Below are 22,749 nucleotides of genomic sequence, written 5' to 3' on the forward strand. Positions count from 1 at the left end.
TGTCTGGGCATGATGACAATTTACAGAATAAGAAGCATGACGTAATCTCTTGAATTGAAATGTTTAACATTTAGAAAAGCAATGAAACTTGACATGTCACACATTTCAAAAAGACAACTCTGTGAAAAAACAAAACGTACGAGTGATGCTTCGGAACTCAAGTTATCCTTACAGTTTACACTTAAGCTATCTGAACACAGCTTGGACACCATAGACAATACATCATTTGTCTAGCTACAGTAATGACACAGTAATACGGATGTTATTTAGACCAGAACAGTTTCTGGAACCCTTCAGTCAGTTGAACATTATGTGACCATTTCACGTCAGCATTTATTGATAACAGTCATGTTTTTCAAAGAGAGAGACCTCATTTTCTACCAGGCTTAAAGCCAAGAAGTGGGAAATGGCCTATAGATAATGTAAAATGGTGGTGTGGTGAGGGGAATGAGTGAGGAGGACTTACTTTATTTTAGATATGAAGTGGTAGTTTTCATTCTAAGTAGAATTGTGTGCAAAACGGGGCACTTATCCAATATGATTATTTTCTTATCTTTTTACATGGGTCTGCTGTCTTTTGTGAATTGAAGCATAAGACTGGTGTATGTATAAGCTTTTACACCAACCCTATAAACACATGCGGTGGAGGAATTCAAAGTGGAGTTTTTTCAGTTCAGTTTGGATAATCCCATATACATATACTTACAGTCACTGAAAACCCTACAAAATTAAGTTTTGCGATGTTCCTAGCAAACTTGTCTGATCAATGACAATCTGATCTTGACTTGTTGAGAGCATAGTCAAATTGTTGAAGACTTAAGTGGCAGGATTCATTATGGATTCATTATATGGGAGAAACAAGATGAAGAACATGAAGAACACTGCTTATCCACTTTTCCAACTTAACATACATGCTTTTAGACTAGACGTGAGGTTGAACTTACTGGTACAGCCAGGCTCAAATTAATGAATACCAACTGAAATATGAGTTAGGTGATGTGATAAGAGTGGGAAGACTTTTCACTTTTTTTGGGCTGCTGCTGCTGGGGGGCGGATGAATACCACATCATTTGACAACACTTCTTACATTTGAAACACTTATTTACCTCATATAAATGAAAAACATGGCTGTCAATAAAACAGCTATGTTCACTTTGAATATTTAAAATCTACATTTCTCCTTTACGTTTGAGTATTCTATAGGCAAACTGGCACGATTTGGACTACAATATTGAGAGCACTTTAGTGGAAAACGTCTCAGTTCTGGTCACAGTTGGATGTATCACCAACCACAAATGAGGTTAATGAGGTTTAGCTAATCAATTGAAACACTGGTGTTGATTAAAACCGTACTTGTATGCATAACTTTTCCCACAGTCCACACAGCTGTACGGCTTCTCCCCGGTGTGTGTTCGTAGATGAATGTTCAGAGAGCTTTTCTGGGAAAAACTTTTGCCGCACTCCGGACAGCTGTAGGGCTTCTCTCCCGAGTGTACGCGCTGGTGCAGCTTCAGGTACGTTTTCTGAGCGAAGCGCTTCCCGCAAACTGTGCAGCTGAACGGTTTCTCCCCAGAGTGTCGCCTGATGTGGACTTTCAAACTGCTCAGATAGTTGAACACCTTCCCACAGAATAAGCACTCAAACTGCTTTGATGTCTTCGAAGGTCTCGGCTGGCCGGTCGGTTCTTTGGTTGCGTTCATGTGCATATTGTTCATATAGTCCGAGTATTCACCAGTGGCTGGCGCAGGATTTGCGCCGTCAACCAGAGTACCCAGTGTTGCGTCTTCTATTAAGTTGTCCATAAGTGTTGGCTGTGTGCCTTGCTGCGTTTGACTGCCAGCAGTCATCGGGAAGCTGTTTAAATCCCCCGGGTGAAGCCGCAGCTCATTGACAGTTCTGTGAAGCGCTTCCTCAAAACTTGCAACACCTGTCAAATTAGAATAAACACAACCTAAATCACAGAAACGGTTGGGATCACAATATGTATATTTTTTAACAAAAGCCTAACTTACACTTTCTGTTATCTGCGAGCCTCATCTGGTGGCCGATGGGCTGATCGTCATATGTCTCCTCTTTGACGAAGATTAGATCAGGCTCTCCGTCTATCAGGTCTATTGCCTACCAAACAAAGCATGTGACAAACAGTACTGAACACAGACAAAGATCATTCAGTCGTCTCAGCTCACCTGCTGGTAACAGAGGATACAGATAGAGAAAATAAAGACCACTTTCAATGTCTAGTCTTGTTTATTTATATACTCTTTCAATATTTTATTACCTAAACAGATGAATTATTAGTGGGGCCATAGCTTAAAATATGCTTAAAATATGCTTAAAATAAACTGTTTTCCAGACCCTTTTCCTAAACATTTTGATAGAAAAAGTGGCAATTTAAAAAAAATCCCCTGATATTCCATGTCTTTCCCCAAGAATGTATTATCATTATGTCCTATCATGTTGTCATATAGATAGTATACACCATGTTCATCCTCATACTGTCAGTTTTCAGGCAGTGATTCAGTAACCACTCGTGTCCTGTGGATGGAGCTATTGTTATTACCCTGAGAGAAACCACTCCAATCAGAATAGAAACGCTCCACAGCAGCGTGAGGCATGATCACTCAGAATGACTTTGTATTTCTTGTATTTGTAAATCCATTTACTTTGTCCTCTGAGGAAATGACTTAATCTAAAATATGACACGAAAATGGACCCCCTGCTTTCAATATATGCGCATCCGCTCATTTACTAAGGTTTTTTTTTTCCTAATTTTCTCAGTTTCTTGTGTTCCCCCTAAAATAGTTTTGGTAATGGAGGCGGGGGTAATTTGCACTGGAACCGGGCTTCGCTCTCTGTCTTATTTCCTGCAGTACCTGTTAGTTTAAAAATGTCTCTGAATCAACAGGGGGAAATACTCCTGTAACTGACTATACTATAAGTAGATCAAAGATTTTATAATCAAAAGCCAAATTATTTGCTGACCTGTGGTCCCATGTCTCTCACAGCAGCACACTCCAGTGTCTCTTTCCTCTGAGGGGGCAGTTTCTCTTCTCTCCACAGATCCATGCACCAGTCTTTTCCAAAAACACCCTCGATGGCTGGAGAAGGCTGCTGCTGCTCTGGAAAGAGAAGCAGGGATGTAATGGTAAATAAACCGGCAGGTGAACCTCCAGCTGCTTGATCATCATGAGACAAAAAGCCACCACCAATATACACCAAGATCAATTATAGTTTCAAAAAAGCATTCATTTGAGCTATCCTAAAACACAGCTGACAATGCAGACTTACACACATTTCTCTACATATACATATTCCATCTGTACACCTGATAATGTGAACAGCTAACAATACACACTTGCTGACCTGAAATATCTGTCAACAAAGATACTTTATCGTTATTTATTTGTTGTAGCATTCTCGATATCATCTGTTGTTGCATTTCTAGAGGAATGTTACACATGACCTTATCTTATTTGCAACTACATTGTACATACCGGTAGTTATGCTGTACTTTCTCTCTGTAACTGCTAGCTTACCTCCTTATCAGTACTTTCCCATGGACTTGTTTATTCCACTGTATAAATGGCCTCTTTTTTCCGTTAGTGCAGCCTCAGACTTGCTCCATCTCTGTATGCTGTACCCATATGCATATGCTTAATACAACTTGATACTTGAACAACACCCAACCACACTGAGGTTCTTCATGAAAATTCCTCCTCACATTATATCCTCAATGCTCGACTTATTCTATTCTTATCCTGCTGGAACGACCCAATTTCCCCATGGCAACCATTAAAGTTTCATCTGAGCGAATCTAATTTACACCCGTTTGATATTGCTTTCTATGATGTGTGTATGAACTTACATCATTAAGACTAAAGAGGTGGGTAAATTGAGTTGAGGTGGGTGTAGCCTCCACTATAGGCTACATCCCTGAGGAGAATGGACAGTTATAATGATGGTTGAACTCCCAGACAAGACGTTACTTTGTACTTTGCTATCCAAGCCTCTATAGCTTCTAACACAAACCTCGGCCAAATTTCTCTGCGCCCTGGCTACCAGCCTGCCGACGGTTGAAGGTGTCGGGGTTAGCAGGATAGTTGTGCACCTCCCTCGCTGCTCTCAGCTGGACCTCCAGTGAGTAACATTTCTTCTTCAGCGCCTCGTTCTCCGTCTTGTGTTGGGATATCTCGGTGTGGAGGACGGAGGAGCATTCATCAGCGAGGTTGCTTATTTCAGCCAAGGCTGCCTTCGTTAGCTTTTCCAGAATGGCTGCTAACTGCGTGCGGAAACTTCTGTTTGTGGTGTCGCACATCATGTTGACAGGGAGAGACCGAATATTTTGAAATTTTGGCAAGATTTCCTGCGTAGCGACGTTACTTGTGAGTCCAGTGATCGGTTCTCTCTCTGCCGCAAGGAATTGTGGGAAAACGTCAATGTGCGCGTCGTGGACGAATCTTTCATTTTGATCCAATCAGAGAACCTGATTACCCGGGGACCCATGAACAGTAACTCCTACGAGGGGTCGAGCTAACAAAAATTAGATGATAAAAGCTGCATGTGGAAGTCTGTATATTAGTTGAATGCCTTATCGGGACAGTTATGAACAACAACATGGTGTCAGTTGATATTGGCACTTTGAGTTAAGAACAGCCAGAGGTTTAAAACAGCTGGACACAACAACTCTGGTTAAGGTCCATGAGTAGATTCTGAAAGCAATGACAATTTTCTGAGCATTTTGAAAAGCCTGTACTTTTTTAAACCTTTATTTATCCCCAGGGAAAAAAACAACTAGGCAGCATCGCTCTTTTCAATGCTCTGCTTCACATTCACACCTGGGAGCTATAGTACAACCACAGTCTTGAGCAGCTTCACTGGAGCAGCTGGGGGTAAAATGCTTTGCTCAAGGGCACCTTGACAGTAATTGTTAAGGGAGAGGCAAGCATGACTCATTCACTTCCCCCACCCATATTTTCCAACCGGTCTGGGAAATCGAACCAGCGACATTCTGGTCACAAGCCCAGTTCACTAACCTCTCACCTACTGCTGCTTTTTAGCTACTTTTAAACTCCTAGTCCAAATAATACAAAGCCTTATTGAAATAAGCTACAAAGAGAACCCCCCAAACCTTGGGCTGGTAATTACTCATCAAATGAGAGAACATTGTCCACAAAACAAGTAATTTGTGGTTGACTGATTGTTTGACTGACTGACTGATTGATTGACTGATTGATTCATTCATTAATTGGGGAGTTAAACACACACAAAGTCTTAATGATTGTTGCTCAAAATTAAGTATACCTCTGTATTTTGTGAGCTGCCCTTACAAAATTGTCCATATAAGTACTTACTGACTTGAATAAAATGTAGCTGAAGTACCAGTACTTCTGCTTGAGTAAACTACGTCGTATTATTTTGTCCTCTGAAAAGTGTAGACCCACTGACCACTGTCCCCTCTAAAATATGGAAATTGTAATATTGTTACATGCAGGGCTCTCAGCTGCTGAGTATAGCCACATCTGAGCAGCTTAGAAGCAGCATTGTCATTATGATTTTGATTCCTGTTCATTGATAAATTTGTAAATCTGTTTTGTCTGACCCACACTACTGGTAATTGATCACAACGAGCTAGACAAACCTTAACATCTATTGTTGAAGTGAATGAGTTCGAAACAGTCAATTCACAAAAAAGTGTTGGATTTCCCATCACTAAAGTGTTGTGTATTGATACTGTAGCATTAAAGAGTAAAATATCAATTTCGGACAGTGTGGGATGGGAACCGTTACACTCTATGGAGGGAGATGATGATTGGAAGGTTTAAATATAAGCAGCAGAGAACTCACTTGACAGCTTAGACTGCCATACCAGCAGATCCACATGTTGCTTATTCATCACAATATAGAACATGATGGAAGTAAATGTGGGTTATACACAATTGTCTAACACTCAAATCTGAAACAAAGATAGCTTTATTATGCATAAAATAATATTTCAGTTGCACGGCGGAAGAAATTACATTTGACCGACAGCAATGTTTGAAGTGGTTCCATGTCTGGTTGTCCCACTAAATATAGGCGCTCTAGATTCACTGCCATACATGTGCACACTAGGATCTATATGTACTGACAGGTGTTTTTTCAGATTGCAATTCTTTGTGAATCCCTTGCCACATTTGATACAAACAAAAGGTTTCTCTCCGGTGTGTGTGCGTTGATGCATATCGAGAGTGCATTTCTGAATAAAGCCCTTTCCACAAATAGGACAGCGGTATGGCTTCTCCCCAGTGTGTGTGCGCTGGTGTGTGTACAGATGCCCTTTCTGCGCGTATCGCTTTCCACACAGCGTACATCTAAACGGTTTCTCCCCCGTGTGACTTCTCTGGTGTATTTCAAGCTGGCTAAAACATCTGAAGCTCTTGCCGCACTGCAAGCAGCCGAACCTCTTAGCGGCCGAGCTCCTCAAGCTGTGAATCTTCATGTTCTTTGCCATGCTTAGGCTTTGGGAGGCAAGGTTTCGACCCAAGCTTTTCCCAGCCTCTAGGTTTGTGTGTGCAGCAGGTGTAAGCTGTGCGCTCTGAAACTCTGGGTGTGCAGGTGGATTCCACTGCGTTTCCTGCCTCCCTGGTCCAGCTACAGACGACTGGCTGCTCGGGGTCACGAAGCTCTCAGCAAACATAGGCTGTTGTTGTTCTGAGATGGGTTTGGGACACTGGATCACATCTGAACTCCTCTTGTGGGCATCTGTGACCACTTCACTCCCTGTTGAGAGCACATAAGCATATTACACTTTGGAGCATTATTTGTAAAACAGATTCTATGATGCAAAGTAGTTTCTTGAATAAGATCCATGCACTCTTGTTTGACTTGTTTGACAGCCGGTACACTGTTGTAATACATTGTTGCACAACCCAAACATCAAAGCAACACTCACTCTTCTCACTTGTCCTGTCTCGCTCTGTTCCGTTGTCTCTATTGTTGTCTACCTCTGATGGCTCCTCCTTTACCACTATCAGCTCAGGCTGCTCTTTCACTGGATTTGGGAGCTGCTGAGAGAACAGTATTATGAAAGGCGACCATCACACAGGAGCATGACAAAACAACAGCATGACATATTATGATCAGTGCAGAACTTACTTCAGCTGCAGAATGCTCTTCTGCTTGATGCAAACAACTCATCTCAGTGGAGGAACATATGCTTTCCCATGGACTCTCACTAGGATGCAATAAACTCCAGATTAGATGAAAAATCAACCAGGTAGTTGACAGCAAAGGTCATGATGGAGACATATTTTGCTACAGTGCCAGTATAGACACAGCTACTCTCTATAGGCTATACATAGGAGTCAACCTACCTTTTTATTGCAGGTCTTGTCCTGTTGGGCTCCAGTCTCCCACAACTGTTTTCTGAATCGTCTCTCAGCCTGGCTGTTATGGAGCGTCCTGCTGCGTCCTGCCTGCGCCCTTGTGCAATATAAAGCAAATTCTCCATCAGCTGCAGTTTCTCTGTCAGCGAGGCAATCTCGTTCCGTCCTCGAGTTATCTCTATTTTCAGCATCTTTGACTCGATCTCGACCAGTTTGCTTATTTCCAGCACAGCTGTTTTTGATAATGCATCCATGATGGAGACGAGCTGTGACTGGAAAGAGAAGACTGTCGACATGGTTTCCGATAGAGACACAACACGCACTGAGCAGAAGGGTTGTTACAGTCAGGAGAGGTGATATTTACTGCCAGATATCTACACTGTAATAAACGATAAGCGATATGTATGCATGCCTAGAAGATGAGCGTGTGTGTGTCCAAACTACAGTGTTGAAAAAATGGCAACATTGTTTCCATCTACCGGGTGGGAGGATGCATCACAAGCATGGTCTTTTATATTGATTATATCTTATTTCATTAACTTCACCATCAATCAATGTTCTGTAGAACACTCAAAAGATCAAGGAAAGTATATTATTCATCGCGGGAGATTTTTTTAAGTCAGTCGAAAAGCTAACTTTTATGTCCCTCTACGTACTATCCTGAACTCCACTGACCAGAATGCAGCGTGGTCTGAAGTCAGAATGTGATTGGCTAATGAAAATTCGGTTCAGGAAGTAAAAAATCGGATTACTTTGCCGACAGAAAATCCTCCTCATGATACCCTCCTCTTGAAATCCTCAGTGGGTAAAGAAACTTCATTTTCTGAAAACTGTAGTGTTAGCATTCATATGTCAGATGCTGCCTCGTGTTGCTAATGCGGAGGTTTGTTTGAGCTCTCCAGAATAAAGCCTCGTTTTTTTACCATTATATTACCGATAGTGGTTAATGCAACATGCTGTTGGGTCAGTAGGGGCTAGCAGACTTATCCCCGACCTCATACACTTGACAGTATAGGGTCCCTCCATGAAGTCAGCATCCCAATAGCACTAATTTGCTCCATTTACCATAGTCCAGGCCGATTTACGACTCTCAAACAATAGTACCATAGTAAAATTTAGTAGTTAGTTAACGGTTACATTAGTTAAGTTTACCTTAACATATCAACACCCAGCTTCTCAACAATAGGCTGCTTATGTACTTTATTAGAAGACTGAGAGTGCTACTCTTTCCAGACACATGATGACTTGCAAAACTGTGTGGTAAACTGACTTCCTTGTATGTTGCTCAAGTCTGTCCTGTCCCTGTCCAACCAGTCCTTCACTCAGACAGTAGAGTAATGGCTGGCAGAAGAGTTGTGGTGTTCCCCTCCTCGGCGGAGCTCGGCCCGGTGCTGGCTCGGCTGGTGGCGTCCCGGGCTCAGAAGGCCGTCTCCTCCCGTGGCCGGTTCACCCTGGGCCTCTCCGGAGGCAGCCTCGTGTCCATGCTGGGCAAGGAGCTGCCTGCCCTGCCGGACTTGGACTGCAGCAAATGGGTTGCCGGGTTCTGCGACGAGCGGTTGGTTCCCACCGATGACCCTGAGAGCACCTATGGGCTGTACAAGGTATTCATTTCTTTGTTAGATTAATGCCTGTTGTCCTATCAGGCCAGAGTAATAATTAATGCTTTTGCTGCTTTTCCAGAATCAGTTGTTTTCCAAGATCAACATCCCTGACAGCGGGATCTTGGCCATCGACTCCTCTCTGCCAGTGAAGGAGTGTGCTGAGGATTATACCTGCAAACTGAAGAAGGTGCAGACATTTGTTACGTGCTATAACTTCCCACCGCACTGTGACAAGCTCTGGCCCCAAGAGGCACGGGTTCTTAGACTTTATTGTTGCTGAAAGAGTGTTGTGCTGCTTTTAAACACGCAGGCCTTCCCAGACGATGACATACCTGTGTTTGACCTGCTGCTGCTGGGTATGGGGCCTGACGGACATACATGTTCCCTCTTCCCAGACCACCCTCTCCTGGAGGTGAGAGCCATGCTTATCTTCACTGAACTTGCGCCACACACAATGTTTTATGATCCATACGTTCCCATCCATCGGTTCCTGTGTGTAAAGAAAATGCAGTTAAAGGAGGCGTTTCTTCATATGGATATAATTAAGGCCTTTAACATGCTATTCCTATCTAGTCTTTCCTAAATTCCTAGTCTTTAATAAGTTCCAGTTTATAGGTCCCAATTAGCTTCTGTAGTATCTCTCCCATGACTGCATGATTATTACTAAAATGATAATCCCAATTATTTTGCTAGATGTGCTAGATTAGGTTTAATGATTTGAGGGACAAAATGTACTGCTCTTTTTGCATCTTATATCAGCATCTTAACTATTTTGAAGTACAGAAGACATTCTAAATGAAAGGAAATGTTTCAGTATTGCCAGAATGCCAATATTACACAATTGTTAATTGTGCAAACTATCATCATTATATATGCATACAGTATTAATTGTGCAGTCCTAATTTATACTCGTAATGGAGCACAACCTCTCCTGAGCTTGTTGAACAGTTACGTACATATTTACGCACAGTAAATGTAAGTTCTTACGTCATTTCAATTGTCTTGGGAAGTTCCATCAATACTTGTGTAGATGAACAAATCTCTCCCAAAGCCCGAGAGCAGTGAACTAAGACTCAAACCTGTGATGTCTTCAGTGACCTCAAGTCATCTGCGTTTGACCAGTTAGCCACAGGAATAAGGAAAATACACCACCAAACAACTAAATGGGCCCAGAAATGCAAGGAACATCGCCTAGTGTTGTTTTTCTTTAAGTAAAGGGGTCCAAGGAAAGACTGTTGCAGTGATCAGACACTGAGTGTTCAAAATCTTAGGAACTCTAATATTGCTCCTTCTGACCTATCCATGTCTCAGTTGTTTCATGGCTTCAAAATCCCTCTTTAACCTGCCTCCTCTTCATATACATCTATCTGTGACTTAAGAGGATTTGATAGATTAAATCAATACAGGATGGATCATAACTTTCTTTGAGATGCACCTGTTTTTTCTATTTCATGAAAAAAAGCAGGTGTTCCTCATATTTTGCTGACTCGGTGTATGATACCAAAACAGACTGTCCTGAACTATCTTTGAACATCTGGATGTTAATCATGCTGGACAAATGTCATGCTATTTTAGGAATCTCCTTAAATTAACCACTGGTCATTAGGTTGAAGGGTTCTGGGCATCCTGCAAATACTTCTGTAAATATTACATTTCAGTTATAGAGATGGAACGTTTTTTTCTGTAGGAGACATATGAAACACATTATTCAATTTGATTCTTATAGGCCTACTAATTAAGGTCTGGAGGCATGTCTGGGTTTGGTCTTTGCTGTGGTTCTCGATGTGCTAGTCCACATGAACGATGTATGTCATGCCTGTACTTTTCAAGACACTCCCCTAACTATGTATGGATCATTCATAGGTTTAGGTTTTGGCACATCTTTGAACTTGTGGATTCCCTGTTGTTCTGTGTGGATCTTCATTACATGTCTGTAAATCACTTTGCCTCATGTCACATCATATTTTTGTCAGTTACAAAGTAGTCTTAGGTTGTGGTTCTCACACTGGCATTTTTCCGGTGACTGTGTATACATTATGTATACATTACGCAGTATAGATGATTGGTTTGGGTTTGGGTGTACCCCGAATTTAGGAAACTGAGAAGATTGTGGCCCCCATCAGTGACTCTCCCAAACCACCGCCACAGCGTGTGACCATGACATTCCCAGTGGTGAACTCGGCACGCTGTGTGGCCTTTGTATCAACAGGGGGAAGCAAAGCACCTGTGTTGAAGGTAACACATGCAGCATCTCTCATATTGAACATACACAACATTCAAAACAATACCATTTCAGATTCAGGAACTTAAAACCCTCACATATCCACGGCACGGACATGAGATGGGCTCTGCATCGTCTCTGCTGTATTATATTACTGAGCTATGTAATATTATAGGTATTGTAACTTTGTGACCTTGTTCTTGCAGGAAGTGCTGGAGGGTAGAGAGGGTCCAGCTCTCCCGGCAGCTCGTGTCGTCCCCACCGAAGGCGAGCTCTTCTGGCTCATTGACGACCCAGCAGCTGCCTCCTTAACTATCCAGGTAGAGAGGCCAGGCTCAGGGGCGAAACTGTAGAGTTTTCCATCTGCGTGGCCTGAAGAACAAAGGCAGCAAATCAACACTGTTTTGAAAATGCGAATGAAGACGCTGGAAAAGACACATTCCTACTTTCACTTGAAGTGTTAATGGTTTATCTAGGCCGGTGAGATAAATATCAAGGGTGAACAATGGGGAAAATTTGAGGAGGCAAATGTAATTTCAGTGCTAGTGTTGGCACTGATTGAACGTTACTGTTGGTGTGTGTGTGTGTGTGTGTGTGTGTGTGTGTGTGTGTGTTGATCATCAGAGGTCCAGCTTTTTTTCTCAAGACAATTTTGGACTAAGTGATTTATTTTCTTGTCTGCAAAGATGATGAAAATATGTATTAATAAAAAAGATAAAGGTCACACTGTGACCGCATAACTTACATGCTCACACAAAAATTATACTCATACCGGGACCTATGTGTTGCTTAGCAACCATGTTGTTAGCTACTGCTTTTCTTGGCGGAATAACATCTAATTTTATTGAACCTTTAGCAATTCAAAATAAACGTTAATTGAACATTTGTGTTCTTTCTTTTTTAATGCACTCACGCTCACTAGTCCTTCCCCTTTAAGATCGCAGAAGATCACTCCCCTTTAAAGCTGAACTTCGCAGTGTTGTCACATCAGGGGCTGCGGCGCATATTTTGTCTATCTGTGATGACCTCGTATACTCAGAAAGAGACAACTCGTGAGGCTTTTCTATAGCAGTGTGTCTCTTCACGACCCACCTCGACTTTCTTTTTTGAATATAATAGTGTGTTTTGCAATGCACGGACTCGCCGCCCTCATCCTGACGCTCCTGTCCTGCAGCAGACCTGCCTGGGGATATTTCGCGGAGGAGCGCTGGAGCCCCGAGTCTCCGCTCCTCGCTCCCCGGGTCCTCATCGCCCTCATCTGCCGAAACTCGGAGCACTCTTTGCCGTATTTCCTCGGAAATATCGAGCGTCTCAATTATCCTAAGGAACGTGTGGCACTGTGGTAAGTTACGAACTGGGAAATCTAAGTTACAGTTTGCTAGCTAGCTAGTTAACAGTTAGCTAAGGAGTAACGGTAACGTTAACGTTCCTGTTGGCAGTTAACGTTTAAAAGTTTTCAGCTCTCTGGCAATTGGACGAATTTCCCTAAAACTAATGGTAGTTCTTGATGAAAGTGTGCATTGTTGTTTTTCGGTCTACGTTTGGTGAAATAAAAAAGGGGGTGGACCCGCAGAGGATGACCAGGTAATGCTAACTTAGTATGCGTTTAAGTTATCCAAGTTGTGCACATTTTGGTTAAAGTGTCGAAATATCTTTAACACATTCAACCAAGCAAGAAGACCCCGAAGAATTAACGTCGAGGTCAGACCAGGCATGTATATTCATGCCTGTAGTTTGCTGGTCCGGAGCAGAGGTTAGGGACCGCGATGAGCGCCTTTGGTCACTCAGTCGGTTAGCCATGCATTCATCGCCTGTATACGTGGAGGGGAGGAGGGCAGGGGATTCTTGCGGCCAGGAGGGGTGCTAATTCCTCGTTGTGGGTATTTGCTTTACAGACAAATCCTAGAAGACTGGATCGGGGCGATGTCTGCATCCGTCCATCCATCCGTACTGTTTGACCTCTTCTCGGTCTGCTAAAGGAGGGATTCACAAACGTTTTCATGCCAAGGACCACCAAATAGATACTCTTTAGGCCACAGACCGCCATCTGATTGAGCTGAGATCCGAGAGAGAAAACGTATCCCTATACATTCTCTCCTTGTGCTAACTATTGAATAAAGTAACCATATATTTAACTAATCCTAATTTTGCTGGAGCCCTCTTGAGGACCCCTGGTGGTCCCCGGACCCTACTTTGGGAACCCCTTGTGCTATAGCAGTGCATTTGAAAGGTAGTGAGACATGAACTAACCTCAGTGTTATGCAGATCCTCAGTAGGACGTGAGTGCATGTGGGTCAGATGGAGTAACCATACGAAATTCACTTTAATTCTGTTTTAAGGGAGGATTGAGGGAAATACAATGGGACAAATAAAAGTTTGTCTAGGGGCAGGGCAACCTGCAATATTCACTCTATATGCTAGCATACATTATAGAAAGTAGAACCTCTTTGTACAGAGCAAGACATGGTGAAGCATGGCTCACAGTACTTGTGCTGTAGCTGTAGGCTTTTTACCACCTTTCTGTCATTCTTGACAAAGTTATCTTCCTAAAGTAATTATGAAGTGGGAAGTGCAAATGGATGTTATACACTTCATAAACATCCGTCTATGATGAGCAGGTTGTAGTTGAAGGAACTAAATGGGAGGGGTTTCTCGCATAATAACCAAACAACATGCTGCAACAGCCCACCTGTGCTTATTCCCTCAGCACTCTGTGCAGTTTGCCTGACTGCCTGGCAGGCTGAGAGAGGTATGCTCTTCACTCAGCAACTTGATGAACGGGTTTCAGTCTATTGAGGGTCTTTGTTTCAGTTAAATCGTTCAATTGCTCCTGCTCTTGTTTGGTGGGTAGAAAACGTGTAATTGTGTCTCATGTGAGGACAGTTTTGTTTGGACATGTTCTGTAAGCATATTAAGCTGCATCTGGAAAAATACAAACAGCTGTTTGACATTATAAACACTACGTGCTGTAGTCTTATTAAGTTTGTTGCAGCCACTTGCAGGCATGCCATTGCCTCAGCCTCAGAATTGGCACAAGTGTCATTTAAGTCTTTGGTGTCTGCAATTAGGCCTACATCTCTGTTTCAGTGGAGCAACGATAGACCAAATGTAAGGGAGATTCCACTGCTAGATGCCTGTTGAGAGCACTAGTAGTGAAACCTGCGCTTTTAAACAAATCTGAAAAGCAAAAGAGTTGTTTGAGTTGAACATGAGGCAGGCGGTTGGGTGTAATCCAGAGTTTGAGGATGTTGAAGGATGGACAGCGGGGGTGAGGGGAGAAATGGTTTAGCAAGGAGCTGCAGTGTTCTCACAGATCCATGTGATATCAGTGCAGAGAGCCTGGTTTGGCTGCCTGCCACCTGTGGACGATACAAACTGTGCTGCAGATGTGTCTGTTTTGGAGCAATGACTATAGACCTACAGTGCACTAAATGTCTGAAGAAAGGAAGGCCGTGGATGTGTTGTAATATGATCCCGCACCTTCCTGACACAGAGAGCCAGGCCGATGGAATGACTCTGAGTTTAACACGTGGCTTCATTTAGAGCCTCTGCAGAATTAGATCAAACATGCAAGCTGGCATATTTGTCTTCACGCATCTCACACATGGCTTGAGCCAGTTCCATTCATTTTCCCATTCTCGGCTATTGCAAACCTAGCGGTTTCACTTCTATAATGTTGCTTCTCCTGCTTCCTCAATGCTGGGAACCCTATCCTAAATTCAAACGGATGTTCAATGGTTTTTGGGTTGTAATGTTAGTATCATTCAGCGCTTCTGTTAGTTCCCACAGCTGCAAACAATGAGCTTACAAAAAATGAACAGTAGGCTTTTGTTATTTGAGTAGTGGTATAGTCTTTCAACTCTTGTCTCAACTTGAATCCAGTCTGGCACTAGTGCTACATTCAGCCATTGTTGTTAGCTTGTAGTTAATATGCTCCCCTTCTGATGCACAGTACAGTAAATTGTGATCACTGAAGTTGTGTTTTTAATGTATTGACAGGGTAGCAACTGATCACAATGAGGACAACACAACAGCCGTGCTGCGTGACTGGCTTGTCAAGGTGCAGAACCTTTACCACTATGTGGAATGGAGGCCAAAAGAGGAACCCAGGTCAGTTACTTTCTAGTGTTACTGTGGAAATTTTGCTTTGTCAGTGGGCTCACAGAACTAATAAAGACTGACTGGTGTTTGTATCCAAATGTCTCTTGCAGAGGTTATGAGGATGAAGATAGTCCAAAGCACTGGACGAACCTCCGTTACGCGTATATTATGAAGCTTCGGCAAGCAGCGTTGGAGTCGGCTCGTGAGATGTGGGCCGACTACTTCCTGGTGTGTCTACATGACTACTCCTTACAGGCACAAAAGAGGGAACAACAACACTCAAAGCATGTCCTTTTTAAGAATGAGGGCAACGATTGTACCCAGAGCGAGTTACTGTACAATGAGAGCAACAGTACAATAAGTACAAGGGTCAATTCCAAAGCGGCGTGACAGCATCTGGAGCCTTTCTTACACTGCTACAAAGCTTGGTTCAGCTTAAATCGCATTTTAAAACACAGCTTCTTGCTCATTTCTATTTGTATTCCGTAGCCTAACCCACATTGTCTAGTTCAGCAGGGTATAATTTTGAAGCAGAGTAGCCTACATCCAGAACTGAAATCATTTTGCTCTAGAAATTATCCTGCCGTCTTTGGAAATGCTGTCAGCCTTCTCCCTTGAAAACAGACCTTGGTCACTGCCATGTAAATGAATGGTCACCTCTGTTTTTCATAATTTCACTTCTGTTGCTCCATTTAACCTCCTTTTATGGTTTGTCATACACACTTTTGTTTCTATTCACTCACAATTTACTCTATTTCTTCTCTTTTCCTTTTCTAGTTGGTGGACTGTGATAACCTCCTCACCAATCCCGATGTGCTCTGGAAGCTCATCAGTGAGAATAAGACCATTATTGCCCCAATGCTTGACTCTCGCGCAGCCTATTCCAACTTCTGGTGTGGCATGACCTCCCAGGTACTGTTTTGATGCTTGGGTGTGCGTGTTTGTGTAATGTCAAGAGCTCAGTTGCTTTAATGAATGCTCTCAAGTCCTCACTGAACTGTGAATCAACGTGGTCTTTTTCAGGGTTACTATAAGCGCACGCCTGCCTACATACCCATGAGGAAGCAGGTGCGGAAAGGCTGTTTTGCAGTGCCCATGGTCCACTCCACCTTCTTGATAGACCTCAGAAAAGAAGCGTCCAGACAGCTGGCCTTTCACCCCCCACACCCAGACTACAGCTGGGCTTTCGATGACATCATTGTGTTTGCCTTCTCTGCTCGTATGGCAGGTATTGCACAATACAGTGCAGAATCCACAATATAGAGTTCTTTACATTTTGCTTCTGACATTTTATTGATTATCCCAATTCTAAGAAAACATTTTTTTTTGTACTCTGCTCTCTGCAGATGTGCAAATGTTTGTGTGTAACAGAGAGACCTACGGTTCCTTCCCTGTGCCGCTACGATCCCACAATACTTTGAAAGATGAAGCTGACAGCTTCTTGCATTCCCTGTTGGAGGTTAATGGTGAGTGGCATGCATTCAAGCTGAGGGCTTTACGGTTGCGTCCAACTCCTTTTTTCGCCGGCTTTAAGTTCTCATTCTGCTTTCTACTGCTTTTTCCAATGTTAGCTCTCAGCATGGGGTTCTATTTATCATTCATACCATTTCTGCATCCATCTTCCCTCTCACCGTATAGTGCGAAATCCCCCAGTGATGCCTTCCAAATACATACCTGTTCCTAGCAAACAACCAGACAAACTGGGCTTTGACGAGGTGAGTAATGAGTGTCGTGAAGATGGCAGCTGCAAAAATGGCCCTCTGTCCACTTCTGTGCTGAATGCCTCCCTCTCCTGTTAGAAATCTGGAATTGCGTTGACTGGCTTGGTTCTTGCCCTGTGTGCAGGTGTTCATGATAAACTTGCAGAGGCGGACTGACCGCCGAGACCGCATGCTGAGGACATTGTACGAGCAGGAGATCGCTTGTAAGGTCATTGCAGCTGTGGATGGAAAGTAAGTTCACCCTGTTTTTAAAGAATCCTTCGCACTCATTTAGTACTTGATAATCATAGGTGTCTGTCCCTGTCTCATTACTCTTTTTTTTCACGTACATTCTCTTTTGGCGTTTCAGAGCAATGAATATCAGTGAAATTCATACTATGGGCATCCATATGCTGCCTGGCTACAGTGACCCTTATCATGGCCGCCCACTGACTAAGGGAGAGTTGGGGTGCTTCCTTTCCCACTATAACATCTGGAAAGAGGTCAGCCACATACACCATGCTTAGGCACCCCAAAAAAATAAGAAATACAACAGAAGATTTGTGACCCAGATGGATGGGTGAGTCACTGACTAATCTGTGTCTGGCCCTAGGTTGTGGAGCGGGGTCTGCACACCTCCCTGGTGATTGAAGACGACCTGCGTTTCGAGATCTTCTTTAAACGTCGCCTGAAGAACTTGATGAGTGAGGTGGAGAGCGAGGGGCTGGACTGGGACCTCATGTGAGTGTGTATTATTGACACAAAGGAGATTTTTAATTTTACCTTAATTTTCCTGGGTATTCAAATGCATAAACATTTCTCACACCCGTTTCTTTCTTCCAGATACATTGGTCGAAAAAGAATGCAGGTGGATCACCCAGAGAAAGCCGTGCCAAATATTCACAACTTAGTGGAGGCAGACTACTCATATTGGACACTAGGCTATATGATTTCATTACAAGGTGCCAAGAAGCTCTTGAATGCAGAGCCACTAAAGAGGATCTTGCCGGTGGATGAGTTTCTCCCCATCATGTTCAATAAACACCCTGTGTAAGTGTCTGTGTTTGTACATCAACTGGTAGAACTAACAAATATTTGTGTTCAGGAGTTTTGCCAGTTTTTTGTTGTTTCTTGACATTATTCCCCCCTCTTCCCACAGCTCTGACTACATGGACCAGTTTGAGACTAGGGACCTGAAGGCCTTTTCGGCAGAGCCTCTTCTGGTGTTCCCGACCCACTACACGGGCGACACAGGCTACATCAGCGACACCGAGACCTCCACTGTGTGGGACAACGAGAAGGTCCGTACGGACTGGGACAGAGCCCGCTCAGGCAAGACCCGGGAGCAGGCAGAGATCAGCTCAGAGGCCCAGAACTCAGACGTCCTGCAGTCCCCTCTGGACAGTACGGCACGGGACGAGCTATGAGACGGTTCTGGACGAGAGCCTCGGGGAGATTCAGAGGAGCTTTGGGCAAACCGACGTAGTTTTTCAATTGTCTTTCATCTTTCAAATTTCTGATTTTGCATCATCGCAAGGATGTGATATCAGAGTTTGTGGGGAGATTTAATTTATCCAGATGTGACAAGTTAAAAAGGGATCAGTTACATCTTGTATCATCATGTATTTTCTGTTGTGCTGTCCGTTTTTAGTTTTAACTTCATAAAGGCACTAGACTTGCCATTTGGAATGGCATTTGCAGTACCCAACCTCTGTCTGTCATACAGAATGGAACCAGCAGATAATGTAATTGGACTGTTACATTTCAGTAGCTTCATTGGACAGTTGCATTTCATTGTCTTGATTCGACAATATGCTGCAAATTGCAATCATGTTCTCTCTCAGTCTCTGAAGACTATGAATTGATTATAGCCTTATTTCACTGAGCAAAATCAAGACTGAACAAGGCAGACCTTTTAATGTCTAAAATTAACCTGTTTATTATTCTAAATGTATTTGTGTCTTGCGAAAAGACGAAGAGGAGGAAAATCTGCATGTTTTTGCTTTACTTTGATCTTTATCATTTTCTCTTTTTAAACCTAAACATGTTTGTCATTTGCATAGTCATTAGCCAACACTTGAGATGCTTGAAGAACAACTTTACCAAAGCAACAAAAGGCACAAGCAATTACAGCTCAGTAGCTGTCAACTCCTAATCGTTGATTTACAGTGCTGCTGTATATAGCATTGCTGTTGGGGTTTTTTATTGGCCCCGCTGCTTTTGGTTAGTTTCCAGACTAACGCCTCCAACCAGTTGCTGATGTGGTTATAGGCGAGACTGACCACAGTAAACGCCTCACACTTTGTGGTTTGGGAGGTACATGATTATAAATGGCAATTAAGTTCCCACAAAAGAGCCCTCAAAGCCAAATCCAGACTCGCCTGCTCTTAATCTTTTTCGGTTCAGTCTGAATGTGAGAGTTTTGGGTGTGCAGGACTTGATAAAAGGCCTCTGCAAAAGATAAATGTGTCAAGCTTGGATCATCATGCTTTTCTACAGGTTATTTATTGTCACAGTTTGAGCTCAGAGGGCCACACTGGACCACCTAAGAAGCTGATTTTCAGAGGCTGTTGATGCATTGAAGTGGGAGATGTTGGCCCATGGATGGACGTTGGTGCATTGTGCCTTCAAAAAGAATAAAATATTTTGTTTTTAAACATGTTGATTTTGTGATTAATATCTATTATCATGCTAGTATAACCAATTTTCTTTCATTGTCCCTAGCTTCACTGATGGCTTTATAAGTACACTGGACATCGTTAATAGCTCTCTGCTTTCAGGATGAATGTCTTGTGCCAGTTTAACCAGTCGGATACTGGGAAGCTGTAGGCCTTTAACAAGATGCTTATAGCTGCAAGAGACTTGAGGTAGGAGAAAAGACTCAACAGTAACACTTGAGAACAAAGTTTACATTTTTAAAACACTGACAATTTCTTTAACAGCCCATATTGCTGATAATGTAGGAATAACCCTAGTTACTGGCAAACCCATACACCGACAGAGGTTTGATAAGATCATTTGCATTTACCAGGTATGGGGTTAGAAAGAAGTTCATAAAGGTTAAATAAAGGATCATCCAAAACGTATTGGCTCGGTTGGCTGCTCGTTAAAAGTCCGGTGCTCCAGAATAAACTTATAATAAAACATAGACTATCTGACGAACATTTAAGTTACAAACATTTTGATTTAATGTTGAAAAAGTTATGCATTTTTGAAGGTGTATGTTTCATATTGTAAACTATGCCTACTGCATGAGCTTCTATATATCCGTTGTGGCATGTTGTCAACCTGTTGAATCAAACGTCTCTTTTGAGTTGAGATCGATTTCCCACTGCAGCTGGTCAGGAAGTGTAGGCAGCTGTAGCCTGTTGGATAGTCTGGACCCCATTAGCCTAATATTAGCCACTCGGGCTATTTGTTTGTATTCATCAATGCAGAATAAATAACATTGGCCTACAGTGATTTCATAAATTTCCATGTGTTTTCATGCATATTTTAATTGTCCAGACATTTCAGCCTCCTGGATCATCTCCATGCCCGAAGTTAATACCGTCGACATTTGAATTCTGACTGCTGTGGAGAAATATTCCAGACAGTGAGAACCGAGAGCGACAAGACTGTCAGGTGACACACACACACACACACACACACACACACACACACACACTTGTCACATTGACACAAACACACACCCACACTAGCTAAATGAAATAGAAACATGTATTTCTATCCAAACCAATATTATAACTTAACATAAGTGACCAAACCAGTACATTTAAGAGGTGCAATGGAACCCCCCAACCCCTCCAACAACATCTAAAAAAAAAAAAAGAAGAAGAAATTGCATGGAGCTGTGTATTATAATAAACTGCTTTCTAGAAAATCCTCTGTTCCTGTTCTTTTATATATAGCTGTGTCTGCAAATCCAGCCGTGCTTAAGTTGCTTTGAACACGACTCAAACTCTGAACACGCAGTAGTTCTTCAGGAGGTGGCTTGCCTGGCAAAATCCTACATCTAATTTTAACATAACTGGGGTGTTGTGTTTGCTGGAATTGAAGGAGAATGCCATTTTCTACAGTTCAGATGGATATAAATTATGCCAATCTGTTGTAAAAATGCAAGAAAGTGGCCTTAAACAGCCCTTCTTGGGACCTCACTCAAAATTTTGGTCTGCCAACAGCCCTGCCAACACAAATCTTGTATATTGGCTAACTTCAACATAACTTAAAACCAACAGTAATTATACTAGTAGACTCCTACATAGCCGATTATTGCCTAACTTAAACACAATATCTCAAAACCAGCAATTATACCAGCAGACTCCTGTAACACATTGATGGAGACATCTGCGTCTGCAGTATAGGACTTCTAGTGGTCTGCGCAAAAAAATGCACCTTTAAATCACAAAAAATTAAACTAACCAATCTTCTCAACCTTGCCAGTGTACAAAACACACGACAGGCCTCATCAAACACAACAAACCTTCCCTCTGTCCCACAAAAGCTTAATGAACTACCACCATAACTACAATACAATCAATAACTCCTCAGCTAGACAAATGTTTGATACATAAAAATAATACATTGCATCTTTATCATAAAAGACTGAAAGAGAGAAAAAATATATACTAACTCTAAGTAAAGCATAAATAAAATAGCCAATGTAACACTGTTATTCCAAGTAATCACAAACTGCTCAAGCTTGTTTCAACCTTATCAGATCTTCCCACCTAATATTCACAATGAATTATTAAATTAATTGATTCATAATGAAGATTGACCCTCTCAGCTACTGAAGCACACTTTGTTCCACACGCTTTATTAAACTTATTTCCAGTAATCATTAGCCTACATTTCAATTGCACTATAATAAATGACATTATAAATACATTTTGCTGTTCTCTATCTAACAGATTAGAGGTTTTGTCTGGATCCACTCTGACTCTTGTTTCATTATTGTCTGAGACTCTCACAGCTGACCAACATGTACAGTACGTAGCACTGAGCTAGTGTTCACTTGTTCTATCTGGGCCGCCCTCAAGGTGTCATCATTTTACTGGTAGGCTTCTTCAGCTGTCACCTACTTAAGTGAGAGTTTTTCAATAAAACCAGTTGGAGGAAGTCTTGCAAGAGGTTTGGTTTCTGGGCAAAAGCCCTGTCACTTCAGATTATTGGTCTTGGGTAACACTTCACACTAAGTGGTTCTCAAAGTGCAGTCCAGGGCTTTAAAAAGGTCCTAAGGAGTCCTAGGCAAAGTGAGATATTTTAATTTCACAGTTTACTCTCCCCACTGTTATTTCCATACATAAACATAAACATTATGTAATTATTTCCAAAGTCATCTCTAACAAAAAGAATATTTGCAGACAGGGAGTAGGGACAAAACCCATTTCATCTCATTCTGCAGAAATTCAAAATTTGCTCATTAAACAAAGAATTTGAAATTGATTTTCCACCATCTTTCCCCCCACCAGTCTCTGTATTTTAAAACCAGTCCATTTAATTTTGCTCAAAAGCATCACCCCATCTTCTAACACCTTGCTGTCCAAACTGTGCAGTATGCGCGTTGACAGGATCCACAGCGAGACACTGAAGTCACACATTTTATTTTTACAAAGACCAGGCAGCATAAACACAGTGGCACCATCTCACTATGTATGGTGTGATAGTGTAGGTGTGGCCTACAGTGACAGCGAGATACACTTCCTCTTCCCATGGTGGTGGAAACATATTGGCCAACCTCCACTCCTCGAGAGGAAGAT

General features: G+C 42.4%; 3 protein-coding genes across 4 annotated transcripts; 2 read left to right on the forward strand and 1 right to left on the reverse strand.

Annotated features, from left to right (window-relative positions):
• Positions 1-101: 101 nt before the first annotated feature.
• LOC139925494 (uncharacterized) lies at positions 102-4,387 on the reverse strand. Its single transcript, XM_071916894.2, has 4 exons — positions 4,030-4,387; positions 2,983-3,119; positions 2,013-2,118; positions 102-1,927 (listed from the first exon to the last, which is right to left on the reverse strand). Exons 1-4 carry the CDS (start codon positions 4,316-4,318, stop codon positions 1,320-1,322), a joined length of 1,140 nt encoding a protein of 379 aa, XP_071772995.2. The 5' UTR covers positions 4,319-4,387; the 3' UTR covers positions 102-1,319.
• Positions 4,388-8,107: 3,720 nt separating this feature from the next.
• pgls (6-phosphogluconolactonase) lies at positions 8,108-12,067 on the forward strand. Of its 2 annotated transcripts, none has more exons than XM_071916901.2 (6): positions 8,108-8,169; positions 8,679-8,965; positions 9,045-9,152; positions 9,276-9,377; positions 11,060-11,200; positions 11,393-12,067. In XM_071916901.2, the coding sequence occupies exons 2-6, from the start codon at positions 8,702-8,704 to the stop codon at positions 11,537-11,539; spliced, it is 762 nt and encodes a 253-aa protein (XP_071773002.2). In that variant the 5' UTR covers positions 8,108-8,169; positions 8,679-8,701; the 3' UTR covers positions 11,540-12,067. The 2 variants fall into 2 exon arrangements, with proteins under 2 accessions (XP_071773002.2, XP_071773003.2); XM_071916902.2 differs by having other exon boundaries at positions 8,127-8,165.
• Positions 12,068-12,210: 143 nt separating this feature from the next.
• Positions 12,211-19,644, forward strand: colgalt1a (collagen beta(1-O)galactosyltransferase 1a). The gene is made up of 12 exons (XM_071916880.2): positions 12,211-12,528; positions 15,186-15,296; positions 15,398-15,515; positions 16,065-16,199; positions 16,311-16,515; positions 16,634-16,753; positions 16,926-17,002; positions 17,133-17,239; positions 17,358-17,490; positions 17,601-17,728; positions 17,831-18,037; positions 18,147-19,644. Exons 1-12 carry the CDS (start codon positions 12,317-12,319, stop codon positions 18,412-18,414), a joined length of 1,821 nt encoding a protein of 606 aa, XP_071772981.1. The 5' UTR covers positions 12,211-12,316; the 3' UTR covers positions 18,415-19,644.
• Positions 19,645-22,749: the final 3,105 nt, after the last annotated feature.

The sequence above is a fragment of the Centroberyx gerrardi genome, chromosome 7 (assembly GCF_048128805.1).
Source record: "Centroberyx gerrardi isolate f3 chromosome 7, fCenGer3.hap1.cur.20231027, whole genome shotgun sequence".
Taxonomy (NCBI): domain Eukaryota; kingdom Metazoa; phylum Chordata; class Actinopteri; order Beryciformes; family Berycidae; genus Centroberyx; species Centroberyx gerrardi.

Coding starts and splice junctions, on each gene's coding strand:
- pgls (XM_071916901.2), top strand. CDS start 8,702: ATGGCTGGCAGAAGAGTTGTGGTGTTCCCCTCCTCGGCGGAGCTCGGC. Junction 8,966..9,044: donor GCACCTATGGGCTGTACAAG/GTATTCATTTCT, acceptor CTGCTTTTCCAG/AATCAGTTGTTTTCCAAGAT. Junction 9,378..11,059: donor CAGACCACCCTCTCCTGGAG/GTGAGAGCCATG, acceptor CCCCGAATTTAG/GAAACTGAGAAGATTGTGGC.
- colgalt1a (XM_071916880.2), top strand. CDS start 12,317: ATGCACGGACTCGCCGCCCTCATCCTGACGCTCCTGTCCTGCAGCAGA. Junction 17,240..17,357: donor ATTGCAGCTGTGGATGGAAA/GTAAGTTCACCC, acceptor TTGGCGTTTCAG/AGCAATGAATATCAGTGAAA. Junction 17,729..17,830: donor GGGCTGGACTGGGACCTCAT/GTGAGTGTGTAT, acceptor TCTTTCTTCCAG/ATACATTGGTCGAAAAAGAA.
- LOC139925494 (XM_071916894.2), bottom strand. CDS start 4,318: ATGATGTGCGACACCACAAACAGAAGTTTCCGCACGCAGTTAGCAGCC. Junction 3,120..4,029: donor CGCAGAGAAATTTGGCCGAG/GTTTGTGTTAGA, acceptor TTCTCTTTCCAG/AGCAGCAGCAGCCTTCTCCA. Junction 2,119..2,982: donor TGAGAGACATGGGACCACAG/GTCAGCAAATAA, acceptor TTTGTTTGGTAG/GCAATAGACCTGATAGACGG.